At 37.6% G+C, this 20,040-nt stretch overlaps 2 protein-coding genes across 23 annotated transcripts in view; one reads left to right on the forward strand and one right to left on the reverse strand.

Annotated features, from left to right (window-relative positions):
- The window catches only part of LOC105220257 (FERM domain-containing protein 3), a 363,284-nt gene that overhangs the window by 289,148 nt on the left and 54,096 nt on the right, over window positions 1-20,040 (forward strand). The gene's annotated exons all lie outside the window — the stretch shown is intronic.
- The window catches only part of LOC105220101 (uncharacterized), a 271,949-nt gene that overhangs the window by 136,034 nt on the left and 115,875 nt on the right, over window positions 1-20,040 (reverse strand). For 15 of the 19 annotated variants that reach the window (XM_054226385.1, XM_054226386.1, XM_054226404.1 and 12 more), the window contains 2 exons: window positions 9,358-9,651; window positions 8,440-8,727 (listed from right to left, as the gene is read on the reverse strand). In XM_054226385.1, coding sequence (XP_054082360.1) covers window positions 8,440-8,727; window positions 9,358-9,651 — 582 coding nt within the window. Of the gene's footprint in view, window positions 1-8,086; window positions 8,269-8,439; window positions 8,728-9,357; window positions 9,652-11,039; window positions 12,214-12,432; window positions 19,573-20,040 lie in introns of those variants that run through there. The other 4 variants (XM_054226389.1, XM_054226380.1, XM_054226391.1 and 1 more) reach the window with 4 other exon arrangements.

Raw genomic sequence — 20,040 nt, forward strand, 5'->3', positions numbered from 1 at the left:
GGATTATGGAGGGAACACTTCTCCGAACTACTGAATGACAGCGAAAGCACAACACCAGGAGATGGCAACCCGATTCCCAAATCATTGAAGGTGGAACAGATGTTCCGTTACCCGACCATGAAGAAATTCGAATAGCAATTACCCGCCTGAAGAATAACATAGCGGCAGGGGCCGATAGGTTACCGGCTGAGCTATTCAAATACGGCGGCGAAGAACTGATAAGCAATGCTGATGCTTGCAAGCTTCTTTGCAAAATATGGTCGGAAGAAAGCATGCTTGACGATTGGTATCTCAGTGTGCTCTGCCCAATCCATAAAAAGGGAGATCCCACAAACTGTGCCAATTACCGTTGGATATGCCTCATAAATATCGCCTATATGGTTCTATCGAGCGTACTGTCTGAAAGACTTAAGCCCACCGTCAACAAACTGATTGGACCTTATCAGTGTGGCTTTAGACTTGGAAAGTCCACCATGGACCAGATATTCACCATGTGCCAAATCTTGGAGAAGACCCGTGAAAAGAGGATCGACACACACCACCTTTTTGCCGATTTTAAAGCTGCTTTCGACAGCACGAAAAGGAGCTGCCTTTATGCCGCGATGTCTGAATTTGGCATCCCCGCAAAACTAATACGGCTGTGTAAGTTGACGTTGAGCAACACCAAAAGCTCCGTCATGATTGGGAAGAACCTCTCCGAGCCGTTCGATACCAAACGAGGTTTCAGACAAGGTGACTCACTATCGTGCGACTTCTTTAACTTGATGTTGGAAAAAATAGTACGAGCTGCAGAACTAAATAGAGAAGGTACAATCTTCTACAAGAGTGTACAGCTGCTGGCGTATGCCGATGATATTGATATCATCGGAAGCAACAACCGTGCCGTTAGTTATGCTTTTTCCCGCATGGATAAGGAGGCGAAACGAATGGTCTGGAGGTGAATGAGGACAAGAAGAAATATCTCCTGTCATCAAGCAAACAGTCGGCGCACTCATGTCTTGGCTCCCACGTCACTGTTGCCAGTCATAACTTCGAAGTTGTAGATAATTTCGTATACCTGGGAACCAGTATCAACAACACCAACAATGTCAGCCTCGAAATCCAGCGCAGAATCACTCTTGCCAACAGGTGCTACTTTGGACTGAGTAGGCAATTGAACAGTAAAGTCCTCTCTCGACGTACCAAAATCAAACTCTACAAGTCGATTATCATTCCCGTCCTGCTTTATGGTGCAGAAGCTTGTCAACATCAGATGAGACGACACTAGGAGTTTTCGAGAGAATAATTTTGCGCAAGATTTAGGGTGCTCAGAACTTTGGCAACGGTGAATACCGCAGACGATGAAACGATGAGCTGTACGAGTTATACGACGACATTGACATAGTTCAGCGAATAAAAAGACAGCGGCTACGCTGGCTAGGTCATGTTGTCCGAATGGACGAAAAAACTCCAGCTCTGAAAGTGTTCGGTGCAGTATCCGCCGGAGAAAGCCGAGGAAGAGGAAGGCCTTCTCTCCGTTGGAGGGACCAGGTGGAGAGCGATCTGGTTACACTTGGAATCTCCAACTGGCGCCGAACTGCGAAGGAAAGAGAGGAGTAACCGGCTAAACGGTTGAACGCCAATCACATACATACATACTAAAGCTATATCAAGCAAACTTTCTAGAGTCGTTTCTTTTAAGTACTACCTTATACAGTCCAAAAATGGAGGAAATCGTATTATAACCACGCCCACCTCCCATACAAAGGTTATATTTAAAAGTACTAAGAATGCTTTAATTCAGTAAGGAAAACCACTTATGAGTCAAAAACCATATCTCCAAAACTACTCGACCAATTTCAATGAAATTCGGTTATAATATCTTTCTTGCCTCCAATGATATGTTGTGAAAATAGTCCAAATCTGTTCGGGCCTACTTCCTATGTACAAGAACTCTGAAGTCGGTCTGAATTGTTTACTTTACAATATATAAAGTTAGTACTAGTGAAGATATCGGCACAGAACTTTGCAAAAATACTGTATTTAAAGAGTGGCATCGGTGTTCGGTGACACCCGAACTTAGCCCTTCCTTACTTGTTGAATGTAATTTTGTTATTTTTCGATAAAATAGCACTTCCAAACTCTTGTGCACTCTACACTTATTCGAAAATATATATGTGGATAAATTTGTTTTTTTTTTTTTTTGTTAATATAATTTGATTTACAATCTGTCGTTAAACAATAAGTAAATTTAATTGACTATTGTAAATTACATTGGTGCCTTAAGTGCAATTTGGCCTTAAATTAGGGTGTTAATATATGCTAAGTTTAGTATTATAATTATTTCATTAAATACTATGTTTAGAAAATTCTTACGATCTAAACGGCAGGTCTAGAGGATGAAATCTTTGCAGTCTTCTTGTGTCTTCGCTATTGTCTAATAAGTTTACAGCGTGTGTATTGGGATGATAATTTAATCTTGATATGTACCTTGAGCTATATATTTTTATTTCATCAGTCACCATAGGTATTCTAAGATCCTTGTGGAGATTTATATTTTTTATAAACCACGGTGCATTAGCAATTAGTCTAAGTGTTTTTGACTGATATCTTTGAATCACATCTACGTTGGATTTACTTGCTGTACCCCAGATTTGAATGCCATAAGACCATACTGGTTTCAATATAGTTTTATAAAGAAGAATTTTGTTTTTCAAGCTAAGTTTCGACTTTGGACCAAGCAGCCAATACATTTTTCTAGTTTTAATTTTTAGTTGCGTTCTCTTGGCTCTGATATGTGCACGCAAAGTTAGTCTTTTATCCAAATGTAATCCGAGGTATTTTACGCTATCGGATTTTGGAATTATGACTCCATTAAGACTAACACTGGGGGACTCTTCTTTTCTTAGTGTAAATGTAATATGAACTGATTTTGCAGCGTTTACCGAGATGTTCCAGTTGCGAAGCCAGGATTGTAGTACATCTAGCTGTGCTTGTGCAGTTTCAGCAGCTTCGCTAGCCGAGTAGGCGGAAGAGAGTATAGCAGTGTCGTCTGCATAAGTGGCAACGGTCAAGTTGTCGTTTTCCAATGTTGGCATGTCTGCCGTAAAAATTGTATAAAGAGTTGGTCCAAGGACACTACCTTGTGGGACTCCAGCCTTTATCTCGTGTATGTCTGAGATTTCGTCTTGTATTTTAACGTAGAAAAGCCTGTGACTCAGATAAGATCTAAGAAAGAGATAAAGCGGGGTAGGTAGTATCTTTTTGATTTTATACAATAGGCCCGAGTGCCAGACTCTGTCAAAGGATTGCTGAATGTCTAGGAATATAGCACAACAATACTTCTTATTTTCCAAACTAGTAAGTATAGTTTTCACAACACGATGACATTGTTCTGGTATACCGTGCATTTGTCTGAAACCGAATTGATGGTCTGGAATGATTGATTGTCTTTCTAGCACTGGCAGTAATCTTTAGAGAAATATTCGTTCGAGTATTTTCGAGAATATTGTCAGTAAGCTTATTGGTCTATATGAAGACAACTCATTTTCCGGTTTGTTTGGCTTTAATAACATTATAATTTCAGCACATTTCCACTGCGTGAGGAAATGGCTCAAACGAAAGCTACTGTTAAAAAGCATGACCAAAAATAATAGACATTTCTTAGGAAGATTTTTGATTGTCCGTGCGTCAATATTATCGTATCCTGGAGACTTTGAATTTTTTATGCGGGAGATTTCATACTGGACCTCTGAAAGTTTTATATATGGTATAGGTTTATCCATTGGACATGGGCAGTCGATATATGCTTCAACATCTTGGCGTTGGAGTGTACCGTTAAAGTTAAATGGTTGAAATATACCTTTAAGATGGTTAGCAAAAGCGTGTGCTTTGCTTAAATTTGATCTGCACCAAGTATTGTTAACATCTTTAACCGGAACCTGTCTTAAGGTAGGCCGTTTTAAGTATTTGGTGGTCTTCCAAATGTTATACTCGTCAACATTGTTTGAGTCAATGTTTTTTAGGTATTCACCAATCGAATCTTCTTTAAGTTCAGCTAACTTAGTTTTAAGTTCCTTGATTGCTTTATTAAGAGCTGTTTTGTCATTTGGATTTCTACTGTTGTGCCAAATCCTTCGAAGTCGCCTCTTGTTTTTAACCAAATCAGAGACTTCGTCAGAATATGGTTGCCTGTTTCTTTGCGTTCGAAAAGTTTTATTCGTACATTTGCTTGAAGCTAAAAAGGCAGCTTCGTGTATTTTGTTTGTATATATCTCCACAGCATCATCTAAATCTCTAACTGAGTTTATCTCCATGTTGAGGTTTATATTGGACTCAAGTCTAGCTTGAAAAAGTTTTATATCAGACCTCTTGTGTAGTATACGCTGCTTCTGTGCAGTGAGTAAAGCAGGCAAATTTAAATTAATAATGAGAGCGGAGTGGTCTGAGCTAAGATCATAATTATTGACTATTTCGAGCAGGTTACCGCCGATTCCTAAATGAACAGCAAAGTCGATTAAATCAGGAGTCTTGCTGGGATCTGTGGGCCAGTAAGTGGGACTGCCGGTAGACAGAACATCAAAATTTTTTTCCCTAATACATTTGTATAGATCGCGACCTTTGGGATTTGTAAGACGAGATCTCCACCATGGATGCTTGGCATTGAAATCCTCACCGGCTAGAAATCGACTGCCCAATTTATGGAAAAATGAAATAAATGTGTTTTTATTTATGTTGAAACGAGGAGGTAGATATAGTGCAGTTATGACAATTCCTCCATTAAGGCTAGTGATTTCAACGGATGCAGCTTGAACAGTAGGTAAAGATATGGGTTCTAATCAGGGTGGTTACATGTAATGAGATCGTAAAAAACGACTTGTTAGTAAAATGAGTTTCGGAAATCATGAATACATCTATGTTTTTTGGTAATAATGAAATGTTCGACTTCTAATCTATGATTGCTAAGTCCATTGGCGTTCCAAATTGCCATTTTAAGACTTAATTGCATAATTTTGCAACAAGAGACGACATCATGGTTATTAGCGTTGAAGTTAGTTCAATTTGTTTGGAAATCAGAGCTTCAAGTTTTTCCAAATTGTTGTTGTTGTATGTAGTAGCACTTTGTTGCCCCCTTGTGATTTCTGCGTAGCTGAAGTTGTTGTTGAAAAACGATTGTTCAGTATTAGACTGAGTACCGACATTAGCTTTAGGATTATTATTAATCGATTTGATTGCATCTTTTTTGCATACTAGCGCCTGATAAACTTGACATCCTCGAGGCTCGATTTTGACTACCGCACTACATAAGCGATTAATGTCGAATACACTTTTGTTGTTTGGCGAAGGCTCTAGGTCAGCAAAAAATTATGACATTGGCATTTTTGTTATTTTACTTTTTGCATTAACAATATTTCTCACAGTGTGGCCTTTTTCAGCTAAGTCAAGTTTAATGTCGTCTATGGGTGTAGAAAAATGAATGTTTTTATGACAATTCTATAGGGCTTATCTTCTTTTAATTGATACGTGTGAAAAATTATATTATTAGCATCTAAGTAAGTCACCAGTTTTCTATAAGAGTCACTGTTTGTAGGCATAACTCTGACTTGTCCGTCTCTGCCAGATTTGTATGAAAAATGTTTACTACCAATTAAAACTGAGAAACTGATTACCATTTTATTTATATCGTTTACTTTTGGTATGAAAATAGGTGGTGGCTTGAAACTACTCGTAGTAGTTTCTGTATTTTCCTCATTACTCTTATCATCACTCTGTGTATCATGTTCTTGTGTAGATGTGTCTAACACTGCAAACCGGTTTGATGCGTTTTGATTCATGTTCGCTTTTGGTTGTTTTTTTAATAGATTACTAGTTTTTATCTTATTTTTATTTATTAGTTTTCTTACACCTTTTATTAGATTTGATTTACACAACAATTTAATTATAATAATGTAAATCCTAGAAAAGCAAATGCACCTTTCTGAGCTGTATCAACAATTTTGCGTATTATTACACTCACTAAACTTTGACTGTGACCGCATTCGCTGAATTCACTAAAGGAACTGGAATTTCGCCGTTGCCAATGTTTAAGGGACCATAAATCCAAGCTTCTGCACCATAAAGTAGGACGGGAATAATAAGGGACTTATAGAGTTTGGTTTTTGTACGTCGAGTGAAGAATTTAATTTTCAATTGCATACTCAGTCCATAGTAGCACCTGTTTGCAAGAGTGATTCTGCGTTGGATTTCAAGGCTCACATTATTATTGGTGTTGATGCTGGTGCCAAGGTATACGAAATTATCTACAACTTCAAAGTTATGACTGTCAACAGTGACGTGCGAGCCAAGACGCGAATGCGCTGACTGTCTGTTTGATGTCAGGAGATATTTCGTCTTCTTCTCATTCACCTCCAAACCCATTCGCTTCGCCTCCTTATCCATGCGGGAAAAAGCATAACTAACGGCACCGTTGTTGCTTCCGATGATATCGATATCATCGGCGTACGCCGGCAGCTGTACACTGTTAGAGAAGATTGTACCTTCTCTATTTAGCTCTGCAGCACGTATTATTTTCTCCAGCATCAGGTAAAAGAAATCACACGATATTGAACGGCTCGGAGAGGTCCTTTCCGATCCTGACGGAACTTTTGGTCATGCTCAACGTCAGATTACACAACCGTATTAGTACACACTATTTGTTGACGGTGGTTTAGTCTTTCACGCAGTACGCTCGATCCTCATAAACGATGTTCAGAAGGCTTATCCCACGGTAATTGGCACAGATTGTGGGGATTGGGCAGAGTTCACTGAGATTCCAATCATCGATCATGCTTTCTTCCGACCATATTCCGCCGCCTTTTTTTTCTTCAAGCGGGTAATTTCTATTCGAATTTCTTCACGTTCTGGCAATGGAACATCTGTTCCATCGTCGTCCATTGGGGAATCGGGTTCATCATCTCCTGGTGTTGTACTTTCACTGCCATTCAGCAGGCTGGAGAAGTGTTCCCTCCTCAAACTCAGTATACTCTGGTCTTCAATAACTAGATCACCTCTACAGGAGTGTGCTACGGTCTTGGAACCTTCAGTTAGTCGCCAGATACTTTCGTAGAATTTTCGAGCATTACCCCTGTCGGCCAGCTTGTCAAGCTCTTCATACTCACGCATTTCGGCCTCTTTCTTTTTTGTCTGCATATGCGTCTCGCTTCCCCCTTCAGCTCCTGGTATCTATCCCGTTCCGCATATGTTGCGGTCGATTCCAACATTGCGAGGTAGGCAGTATGTTTTCTCTTCAGTGCGAGACGGCAATCCTTATCATACCAGCTGTTTTTTGGCATTTCCGAAAGCCAATAGCCGTCCCACTGTCCCTTATACCGAGATGCTGATGAGTAGTCTCAGAGAGCAGGAGTGCAAGTCGAGTAGAAAATCGTTCAGCTGTGGCTTGTGATTGCAGCTTCTCGATGTCGAACCTTCCTTGTGTTTGTTGACCTGTGCGCTTTGCTACACAGAGGCGGCTGCGTATCTTAGCTACTACAAGATGATGGTCCGAGTCGCGTTTAGGACCACGGAGCTTACGCACATCAGGACCACTGAAGACATGTCGTCCATCTATCAAAACATGATCGATCTGATTGCGATTTTGATTTTGATATCGTGGGGGGGCAGCGCTCATAAGTACGATCTAGGCGCTCATAGAAAATTTCTTTGATCACATCGTCCTACGGGGCGTGGGCGCAAATATGCGATATGTTGAAGAACCTCGCTTGATGCAGATTGTGGCTAGATGTACATCCACCGGAGTAAATGCCAAGACTCGACGACGGAGTCTCTCTCCCACCACGAATTTGCGCTTCTCTATATGGCCGCTGTAGTAGAAGTCACAAGGCCCCACCTTCTGCCATCCGTGTTCCGTCCATCGCATTTCTTGGATGTCAGCCTTTACTCTTATGAGGACATTAACCAGCTAGGCAGAGGCACTTTCCCAATTAAGGGTACAGACATTCCAGGTGCATACCCTTAAATCGTAGTCTTTAATACGTTTACAGTTGTTGCCATCAAAATTGGGGTTTCTCATCCGAGGCTATTTCGTCCGATGCATTGGTAATTTGTTTTTACACTTTAGCTCGCCTCCAAAGAGATGTCTGTTGGCTACCCCCAGGATTATTGGTCTAAGATCGAAAGTCGTGAGCTGCTTGAGCCACATGCAAAAGAATCGTTCCTGGCCACTACCAAGTGAATGACAGTCAGAGACTTTCCTCACTTACTTGAACTTCTTCATATGTCTCCATCCTCCTCCTTGACAAAGGCAAAATTAATGTTCTGTATATGACGCTATTATGGAATAATTAAAGCTACAATTTTTACTACTTTACTACTAATTATAGCCCATTTCATTGGCATTTAACTCCTAACTGGCACTATATCAATTAGAGGTTTATAGTAAAAAATAATTTCGGCAATACTTACTTTCATATTTGTTAAGAAAACACCTTTCCTTAAGCAATGAATTATTATGTTGATAGTTCGGGAATTTATTTAGGAATTGTAATTCACTACCACACTCCTCCACTTTTTTTATAGAGACCTTCTTTTGAATAGTATTTATTCCTCTATTTTTAATTTCGGAACTATTATCAAACGTAGTGCTTTGTTGACAAATATTTTTCGAAGATAATTCATTTTTCGCAAATAAAATTTTCTCCATTTTATAATCATCCCCGGTTTCTAGTAACTTCCAAAAGCTTCTCGCCGATCCTATGAAAGTAAACGAAAAAGGCATTTATGCTGTTAAGTGTTATCTAGCGTGTTAATTTTCCCATATTTGCCGATGTGGTTCTATTTTGTTTTTGTTGAGCGTGTTTATTAATTATGGCAAACTGGCATCTCTGATCAGCTGACTTTGTTTACATATTTTAGTACTAAAAATGTAATTGAATATAAAAGAATGCAAAATATTTAGATTCAATATATTTTGCTTATCATTTAAATTAGTCTTGTTTATTTAAGAATTAAAAATTTGACTAGAACTAAATTTGTGCGCTCACAGTTTAACTGTCAAATATTTGGTAAAGTTGCCATATATGAAATTATTAATTTAATGGTATATAAAACTTTTTCGTCAAGCTTATATGCCAGACGTTTTAAAGGGGGCCAGAATTTTTCGATATAAATTTTTTTAAAAGATCAAACTTCTTTTTCCTTCCTTCCTTTTTTCGAATCCAAATATTTCGATTTTGTAGGCTAATTTCGAAAATCGGAGAATACAAATTTGTTAAATATGACTCAAGCTCCTGGAAAAAATTAATTTGACCCAATACCAAGAAAAAAAATCGATTTTGTTGTTGTGTTACTATACAACTCTAACTATTATTTGGTCGTACTTACCTTCAGAATTGTTAAGGAAACGCCTTTCGTTGATTAATGAATTACTATATTGATAGTTCCGATATTTATAATCGAATTGTAAGCCGTTATCACACTCCAGTGTTTTTTTATAGACCTTTGCCTTTTGAATAGTATAAATTCTACTCTCTGAAATTACGGAATTGCTTTGTTGAGTACTATCTTTCGAAGATAGTTCTGTTTTCGCAAATAAAACTTTTTCAATTTCAAAGTCATTCGCGGGTTCAGGTTTTTTCTGTGAGTTATTATTAGCTCTCCAAAAATTGCTCGCATAGCCTATAAAAGTAGAACAAAAAGCATTATAATGTATAACGAGTGAATGTTTTGACCAAAAAGTATTGAAATGAACTATTTAATATTAATATAGTAAAATAATATCAAATCAGTATGGGATGACGGTAGGGAGTATTAAGTATAGTTTTCAATAATATGCTAAAATAAGTTTGAAAGGGCTAAGTTCGGATGTAACCGAACATTTTATACTTTCGAAATTTATTTATTTAATTTTATGATGATAATCCACAATTCGAATCATATATTCTGCTTAAGGCAATTAAAAAATATATAAAAATATACATATAGTACCATGAGGCTGGAATAATTCCTAAACCGATTTCACTATTTTACGCCATCAAGCTACATCATATCCAAGATTATCCATTTACTTAATTTTGTAGGGATATCTCACATATAAACCGATATGTTATCAAGATATTCACCACATTTTATTATTATATTCCTTACGTTTCCAGATCTTAATATCATATTCCAACATTTTACAACACTGAATCCTTAAACCCCTAGTTCTAATTTGGAATTGACCGAATAAGGAACAGATTATTTTTGGCACAGTCGGTAAACGTCTCGTCTCGCGAATTCAAAAGTAAATTTTGAAGCGCTTACAAATAAAAAAATTAGCAAATCAAAAGTAAATTTTTATGAATATTTTTTTTTTTAAATTAATTCGATAAATAACAAGTAAGGAAGGGCTAAGTTCGGGTGTAACCGAACATTTTATACTCTCGCCATTTATTTATTTAACTTAATAAACGAAAAAGGCATTTATGCTGTTAAGTGTTATCTAGCGTGTTAATTTTCCCATATTTGCCGATGTGGTTCTATTTTGTTTTTGTTGAGCGTGTTTATTAATTATGGCAAACTGGCATCTCTGATCAGCTGACTTTGTTTACATATTTTAGTATTAAAAATGTAATTGAATATAAAAGAATGCAAAATATTTAGATTCAATATATTTTGCTTATCATTTAAATTAGTCTTGTTTATTTAAGAATTAAAAATTTGACTAGAACTAAATTTGTGCGCTCACAGTTTAACTGTCAAATATTTGGTAAAGTTGCCATATATGAAATTATTAATTTAATGGTATATAAAACTTTTTCGTCAAGCTTATATGACAGACGTTTTAAAGGGGGCCAGAATTTTTCGATATAAATTATTTTAAAAGATCAAACTTCTTTTTCCTTCCTTCCTTTTTTCGAATCCAAATATTTCGATTTTGTAGGCTAATTTCGAAAATCGGAGAATACAAATTTGTTAAATATGACTCAAGCTCCTGGAAAAAATTAATTTGACCCAATACCAAGAAAAAAAATCGATTTTGTCGTTGTGTTACTATACAACTCTAACTATTATTTGGTCGTACTTACTGAACAATAACTCACCTTGATGTTCACTTTTGATTATCGAATCCCTTTTTTTAAAGGAAGAAAGAAACGCACTTGTTTCGGAATAAACGTTATAAATATTTATTGAATTTAATAATATTACACAATAATTCACGAATTATTTATGTATTTATATTGAACAACGTTATGATAAATGTATGTATCGTTAGTGATTTTAGTTTACAAAAATGGTTGTATTAAAAATGGATGTTAAATGTTGAAACATATAAGCGGGTGCCAAATATCGGAAAACCGGGATGCTGCGAACACGGAGGTGCGATGCGAACGACGTTATCGAAAAGAAAGGTGAAGTGCTATCCTTTCTATTCCTTTTTGTTAAAGTTTGTATGCTGTCATCGTGTTTTGATGTATGTGTGTGTGTGTGTGTTAACGTGTAGTGTTCTCTGGCGTGATGAGGTGGATGTAGTGTGGTGAAATGATATGAGTGTGTTTTTCGTTTTGACTCATTTAGCCATCCCGGCCCCCCTAGGCGAATGTTTAGCCTAGAAGCCGCTGTAACTGCTGTAGCGTGGCTACGACGCTGCTGAGGCCTGTTGACCGGCGGGATTGCGGCCTAGGCTGCTGACGTCGTGCTGATGTGGCACGGTGTTGCCAGTGACGGGATTCTGCAGACGGGGGTCCACGCCGGCGGTATTGTATCAAAGGCGCTCTTTGAGAACGCCTGATGTTATCACTGGTGCGAGGAGCCGCTTGTCGCCCTGCGTCTGGTAGTGCGGTGCAGCAGCGTGTGATGCGAACGCACACAGATTTGGCAGCGATTGTTGGACGGGCACTCCTGCGTTGCGTGAGTAGTTCCCAGGCAATTTAGGCAATAGCCGTGTGCCTGTGCAACTTGTTGGCGTTGCATCGGTGGCATGCCTTTAAAAATGCCGCAGTGCGATAGTCGATGCGGGCGTCGACACAATGGGCATCGAATGCGCTGCAAATCCGCTGTTAGTGCGGGTGATGCTGGTGTTGATGCCATGCTATTGCCCGGGGCCGTTGGCGCGGTGGTGCCTGTTGTTGGTTGAGGCACGGCGGTTGGAATGGTGGTCCGGCGTGCTGCGATTGGGGCAGTTCCAGGGCGCGGAGCGGGAACAACCGAACGCATAGTTGGCGTTGATGGTGATGCCATTTCTACGTCCATATTGCTCTGTATAGAAAAATTGTTATATTAGTTATATGTATTGTGGAGTCAACAATAATATGAACATGAGTGCCACGTTATGTGGCATGCATAGATTGTTATTTCTTATCGGACATTTATGTTAGGGTTTTATGGCGTTTTTTGATGTTCGAGGTTTCGAGTTTGTAAGCGGTTTATCTGTTTTAACGATTTATTAATTAACATTCGGTTTTCGAGTATATTTACGTTTCTTTATCTTCGGCGTTTGGCAGAAAGCATAATTTGACGAGCGGTCTGGTTAGCGTTCCGGTTTGGGTGCGGAGATCAACTACTCGAACATGACCGTCGGAGCTGTAGTGAAGCTGCTTTATGCGTCCAAGTCGCCATTCCGAAGGTGGGAGACAATCGTCTTGTATAAGGACACAATCTCCAAGTTTTGGTTCTTTTCCTTGAACTTTCCAGCGGTATCTCTTGTGGAGGTCCTTGATATAGTCTTCCTTCCATCTACGGCTGAAATCATGATGGAGAATTTTAATTCGTTCCCATCTGTTTAATAAGGATAGCGACTCCACGCCTGGCTCAGGTATGGCCAGAATGGGTGCTCCTTTGAGAAAATGCCCTGGGGTTAAGGCTGTGAAGTCGTAGGGATCTTGCGAGAGTGGTGAGATAGGTCTAGAGTTAAGAACGGCTTCGATACGAGCGAGTAGTGTGGTAAACTCCTCATAATTGAACTTATGGTTACCTGCCGTTTTCTTTAAATGGAATTTGAAGCTTTTTACTGCTGATTCCCAAAGTCCGCCCATGTGTGGAGAACATGGTGGTATGAATTGCCAATCGATCCCTTGGGGTGCATATTTTTTGACAATTTCAGGGGCTACTTCTTGGCTGAATTGTAAAAACTCCCTTTCTGTGGCTCTTTGAGCTCCGACAAAGTTTTTTCCATTGTCGCTCATAATTTTTAAAGGAAATCCACGTCGTCCGACAAATCGTGCAAATGCTGCAAGAAAAGCCGCAGTAGTCAGATCGGAACATAGCTCTAGGTGTACTGCCTTTGTCGTAAAACATACAAAGACAGCCACATACCCTTTTCTAAATGAGGAAGACCTTAACATCGAGGCCTTTATCTGGAAAGGTCCAGCAAAATCAACCCCAGTGATGGTAAAGGGTAGAGCATAATTGCAGCGTTCAGGTGGTAAGGCTGCCATGATCTGCGTACGCATCTTGTGCTTGTATATCGTACACTGTTTACACATGAAGATGGTTCTTTTAATTTGTGGCTTTAGTCGCGGTATATAAAATTCTTGCCGGACCATTTGTTGCATCAGGCGATGCTCACCATGCAGTGTAAGCTGATGGAGATATATCAGAAATAAATTGGTAAAACGGGATTTCTCTGGAATAATAATGGGATATCGTTCGTTATAACTAAGGCTGGAATTTGCTAGTCTTCCATTTGCCCGTATTAATCCCTTAGCGTCCAGGAATGGGTTAAGGACGAGAAGTGAGCTTCCTTTTTCGAGAGGTCGTTTTTCCAGTAGCTTTGATTTCTCTCGGCTGAAATAGCGAGTTTGGGTATATAAGATGAGACTGACCTTGGCATGTTGCAAGTCGGAATGAGTTAGTTGTGCGCAATGATCACTTGATATTCCCTTAATTTTTTGTTTAATCCTTTGGATGAATTTATGGATGTAAGCGATTACCCTTAGTGCTCTAGGGAATGATGAAAATCGGTGGAGAATATCATCCTCTTCGGGAGTGATATGAAAATTTTCAATTTTCCGACTTTCCGGCGGAATTATATTCCGAGCAGGAGATTTTGGCCAGAATTCTTGTGACTCTGTTAGCCATGTAGGACCGTTCCACCAGAGTGTAGTGCTGGTGAGGTGAAGTGGTTTGCAACCTCTTGTGCCAAGATCCGCTGGGTTATCTGCACTTGCAACATGTTGCCATTTTGCTGGGCCAACTAAGTCTAATATTTGAGATATACGGTTAGAGACATACGTCTTCCAAGTATAGGGTGGTTTTTCTAACCATGCTAGAACTATTTCTGAGTCTGACCAAAGATACATTTTGTGATCGTTTAATTTGAGATGGGTTTGAACTATTGAAATTAATTTTGCTAACAGAAGGGCGCCATTCAGTTCGAGCCGTGGCAGGCTTAGTGTCTTCAAAGGTGCAACTTTGGCTTTGGCTACCAAAAGATGTGAAGATATTTTACTATCGTACTGAGTTCGTACGTAGACAGTTGCGCAGTATGCCTTTTCAGAGGCGTCACAGAAACCGTGTAATTCTACATTAATGTCAGGGCTGAAGTTTACCCATCGAGGGATTCGAATTTCTGATATAGTGTGTAAGTTGTTAGCAAATTGAACCCATTTTGTTAAGCGTATAGGTTTTACCTGTTCATCCCATTCAGTGCCATCTTGCCACAATTCTTGAATGAGGATTTTGGCTTGAATCATTATTGGCGAAAGCCATCCTGCGGGGTCGAAAAGTTTTGCCACCGAGGAAAGTATTTGGCGTTTGGTTATGGCGGACATTGCAGATATTGACTCAATTGTATATGAGAATTGATCTGTTATCGCATTCCATTGAATCCCTAGTGTTTTTGTTGTACTAGCCTTTTCAAACTTAAGGAAGTCTGTATCTAATAAGTCTTCCTTTTTTATATCTTTTATTATTTCGGGGTGGTTTGATGTAATTTTCTTGAGGGGAAACCCTGCTGAATTAAGTGCTTTGATCACTTGAGATAGTGATTCGCTCGCTAATGGGATACTGTGGCTACCTGATAGTATGTCGTCCACGTATGTTTGTGTTTGCAACACAGAAGATGCTAGGGGCAAATTAGTTTCGCATGTTTTTGCAACTTCATGTAATGTCCTAATGGCTAAATAAGGTGCGCAATTGATGCCAAAGGTAACTGTTTTAAGTTTGTAGTCGTTAATTGGACTATTAATTGAATTGCGGAAGACTATGCGTTGGAAATCTTGGTCATCTTCATGTACCATAATTTGCCTGTACATTTTTTCAACGTCTCCGTTAAAAACGTATTTAAACATGCGCCAATTTAGTATTAGCAACATGAGGTCAGGTTGTAATGTTGGCCCTGTGTATAGTACGTCATTGAGTGATTTGCCTGAGCTCGTACATTTTGAGGCATTGAAAACCACTCGTACTTTCGTTGTGATTTTATCTGGTCTTATTACCCCATGATGTGGAAGGTAAAAAGACAAATATCTACCTTTGGAAATTTTCTCATATGTTACAGTCTCTTCCATATGATTGAGGTCAAGATATTCCTCCATCACATTATCATATGCTGATTTAAGCTCACTTTTCTTTATCAGGCTTTTTTCCATGCTTAGGAATTGCTGGACTGCTGATATTCTAGAGTGGCCAAGAGCTGTGGTTTCTGGAAAAGTAGGTTTGAATGGGAGTCGCACAACATAACGACCATGTTCGTTTCTTGTTGTTGTGGACTTGTAGTAGGCTTCGCATGCCTGGTCTTCTTCTGAAAGTTGAGTGATTTGAGGTAATTCTTCTACTTCCCAGAATTTTTTAAGTTGGTTATTTAAATATTCGTTTGTGATGTTTTCCACTTGTGTTGTGAAAGAATTTATTTTTTCAGTGACTTGGCCACTTATAATCCACCCAAAGATTGTATTTTGGGCTAACAATTTATTGGAGATTTTCTCAATACCTTCAAGAATTATTTGAGGTATTAAGTCACTGCCTAATAATATGTCGATTTGGGATGGGGTATGACAGTTGGGATCTGCTAACTTGAGATGTGAGCATTTTTCCCAGTGTTTTTTATTAACTTCATAGCTTGGAAGCAAATTTGTAAGTTGCGGTAGAACGATGGCTTGCGCATCTATTCTAATATCCGCACTTGGAGATACTATGGTGATTGGGCATATTTTGTTGGAATTTTGAATAATGCTCCCGCCCATTCCCGAGATTTGAAAGTTAGAATGTTTTATTGGCAGGTTGAGCCGATTTTGAACCTTTGAAGATATAAAGGATCTTTGAGAGCCTTGATCTATTAGTGCTCTTAGTTTGAATAAATCACCTTTATGTTCAATGGTGATGACCGCAGTGGGTAAAAGAATTTTGCTTTCATTTTCTGAATGAAGCGCTTGAATTTTTGCTGCTTTAGAGCATGATGGTTGTTCTTCCCTTTTTTCGGGATTTGATATTTCGGGATTATTTGATGTGGTCGTAGCGACTAACCCCGTGGTTTTATTAAACTTATTTTGCTTCATATTTTGAAAATTAGTAATGTGAAGCAGTGAGTGGTGTCTTCGTTGACAATATACACAATTGAATTTGCTTTCACAGTCTTTTGTCATATGATTATTCGACAGACAGTTTATGCAAAGTCTATGTTGACGGACAACATTGTTTCTATCTGAAACGGGTAATTTTTTGAATATCTCGCAAGATCTTAATTTATGACCTTCTTTACAGAGGTCACACAACGATTGCCGTTGATTATTTTGATTTGAAACGAATGTGTGACTTTTATTGACAGGTCTATTATATTGCATATTATTGCTTGCTTGAGGCTTAAACGAGGTTTTACTCGACTCATTTTGATGACTTGATATATTCATATTTTGGCTGCCCATTCGCTCAGCTATCTCGTACTGAGCAGCGAGGAATTTCTTCATTTGCTCCCAAGTGGGCATTACTCTTCTATCGTCAAGTGATTGCTCCCATCGTAGTACCGCAGCCTGAGGGAGTTTTTCTGTACAGATAGTTACTATCATATGGTCCCAATATTCTACGGGAGAATTTTGTGTTTTTAACACTGACAGGCAATTAGTCACTGTCGAGTAAAATTTTTGATATTCCTGGCTGGATTCTTGTTTAATTTTTGGATAATGTAATATAGTTTTTATAGGGTTTTCTATCATTACCCTTTTATTTTCATATCTTTGAACTAGTGCATCCCAAGCCAGCTTAAAATTGTCGCCATTTACATCGAATTGCTTGACGATAATGCCTGCTTCCCCTTGTGTCTTGTACCTTAGTTGGAATAGCTTTTGTGCTTCTGCAAGTCTAGGATGGTTTATGTAAAGGGCTGTGAACATGTCCCGGAAGGACGGCCATTGTTCATAACATCCAGTAAAAACTTCAGTATCACAAGTTGGTACATTTAGATACATGCCTTTATCTAGGTCTTCTTTTGTTGTTGTGACTTCTCTGGGAGGGGGAGTAGTGGCGCTATTTGGCCTTAATACATTTAACTGTTCGCTTATCATTCCCTTTATTATTTCTTTATGACCACGGCAATTATTTAATTTGGCTGTCGCCGAAGCTTTTATGTTTTCTGGGAGTTCAGCGTCGTCAGCATCAATTACTGTATCGTACGCTGCCAGAAGGCGTGCCCATATTTCGTGGACACTTTCGAGTTTTACTTTTAAAACCGATTCCGTGGTGTCAGCAATAGGGGAAGCTTTGAATTGCGTGCAATAGTTTATAAAAGTATCACTTTCAGTGATGAATCTTGATAGTAAAGGATCTTTTGATCTTTTTTGTTTTACACTCTGCTTTGAGCGTGTAGCTTCTGCAGGTGTGTTTTGTGGTTTATCTTCATCAGCCATTTTCGGAATTTGTAAAAATTGACTTGATTTAGATTCTTTTGAGTCTGTGCTCATTTAGAATTGAAAATTTGATAAGATAAATTGTTTGTTGTTAACTGATAGTGTTAACTGATAAATCTCGAAAACCGAAACTCTTTTTGGAAATAAGAGTTATTAAAATTATTAAATTTGCTAAAATACGCGTTAATCGTTTTTGTTGACCGCACGTTTGTATTTACTTGCGATTTTATATTTATATTATATATTACGGACTTATCCGTATGTCCTTGTATATTAGCGCTCGTAAAAGTGGTAAAGAAGGTCAGTAACCTTTGTACATATGTATGCACGCTATGTGCCTATTTATGTGCATATGATATGCTGAATTGGTTGGTATACATCCTGCTTGTTTTTGTAGAACAAAGAACAAGGGGTATTGTTGTAATAATATTTGCCTATACGGACTTAAATTGTTTATATATGTACTTATATATTATAATACTCTTACCAGCTTATACGTGTATTTTGTATTTTAACCGTTTTTTTTTTTTTTTTTTTTTTTTTTTTTTTTTTTTTTAGAAAAAATTATATGCTCGCTTTTTTTTTTTTTGATTTATTAAGATTTTTATATTTGCATATACCCGGATGTAGGGTGCATTACCGCGTATGCAAATGAATACCGTGTATCTGTTTGTGTAGATATGTATACTTATATTAGCGCGATAAGAAGAGAGCGAGAAAAGAAAAGTGAAAATGTGAAGGTGATTAACCTCTGCACATGTGGATATATGAGTTAATATGTTTCAATATAATAATTTGTGTTTGAATGTTTGTTTATTTGTATTAGTAAGTACTAAGTTATGTTTGTTGCCTTTATGTATATTAGACTTATGGTTTTGATAAGTGAATATGTAAATATGTATGTTTGAAATTGTTCTCTTTGCTATGGATTTTGTGTGCCTTTTGCTTACCTATTTTATGCAATCCTGCTTACTGTTTGAAAAAACAGAAGGGGTATTGCTTGAAAGTTTTGCAAGTAAATACTTGAATATAATTTGTTGGTTTTCTATTTTCTATAGGTGTGTTTGTGTACACAAGGGTAAGCATATAAGGCCGGAAATGATTACCTTATGTTTTTATATAAATATATTGATTATATATTTTAGCAAACTGTTTTTTATTCCCGTTTTGGAATCGTTCAAACGGATTATATTGGTTTTATATCTGATAAAACCGTTTGATATCATACATATTTACATATGTTAACAAAAATGGAAAGGACTTACTTTGTCTCGCCTCAAGGGGTTTTTGGGAGAATACGTATGTAAAATTGGATAATTTTGTAGTTATTATCCCCTGCTTTTGTTTTAGTTTCCTCCTGTGTTTAGTGATCCTCTACTCCAATTTCCTCCTGTGTTTAATGTTCTTTCCTAATTTCCTCCTTTGTTTAGTGTCCTCTTGCTCCCGTTTCCTCCTTTGTAGATTGTTTCAATATGACTTCGTTGCTTTATTGTGTGATTATATTTTTCTAATTATTTCGCGCCCGATTTATATTTTAAATTTTTGGTGTTTTTATAGTTTTCATTTTATAGTTAGAACGCGCCCGATTTCTGTTTTAAATTTTAGTTTCGCGCGCGTTTGAATTTTATTTTGTTTAACATCTATGTAATTTTTTTGTTTGTTTTTTTTCACAGCATTAAACATATATGTATTTTTATTATATTTTTGTTGTTTTGTATTTGTATGTAAAAAGTCGCAGAACAATATAACTTTACAGATTTTAATTATTTTTGTAAATTTTTTTTTTTATTTTATTTATTACTATTTTTTTTGTTTTTATAAAATTTAGTTATATTTAAATATGTATGTTTTGAATATTTGCACTGCACATTTCTTTATTTGGTAAATATTTTATTTTATTTATATCTGTACCTTTTTGTAGCACAGTGTATACTATATACATATGTATATACTGTATGTACCTTAAATAATATAGGTCACTGCACTTGCTGTTTCGCGAAACTGGTTTTTGGCACAATTTTGTTGTTTGGTTTTCTTTTTTGTTTGATTTTGTTTGTCACTTGTATAATTTTTATTATTTTATTAAACACTTTTTCACATATATGTATATTAATTTTTTTATATTTATTTAGCCACAGTGCCTTTCTTTGTGGCTCGAAGGACCATGAACAATAACTCACCTTGATGTTCACTTTTGATTATCGAATCCCTTTTTTTAAAGGAAGAAAGAAACGCACTTGTTTCG

Source organism: Zeugodacus cucurbitae, chromosome 3 (genome assembly GCF_028554725.1).
Source record: "Zeugodacus cucurbitae isolate PBARC_wt_2022May chromosome 3, idZeuCucr1.2, whole genome shotgun sequence".
Lineage (NCBI taxonomy): Eukaryota > Metazoa > Arthropoda > Insecta > Diptera > Tephritidae > Zeugodacus > Zeugodacus cucurbitae.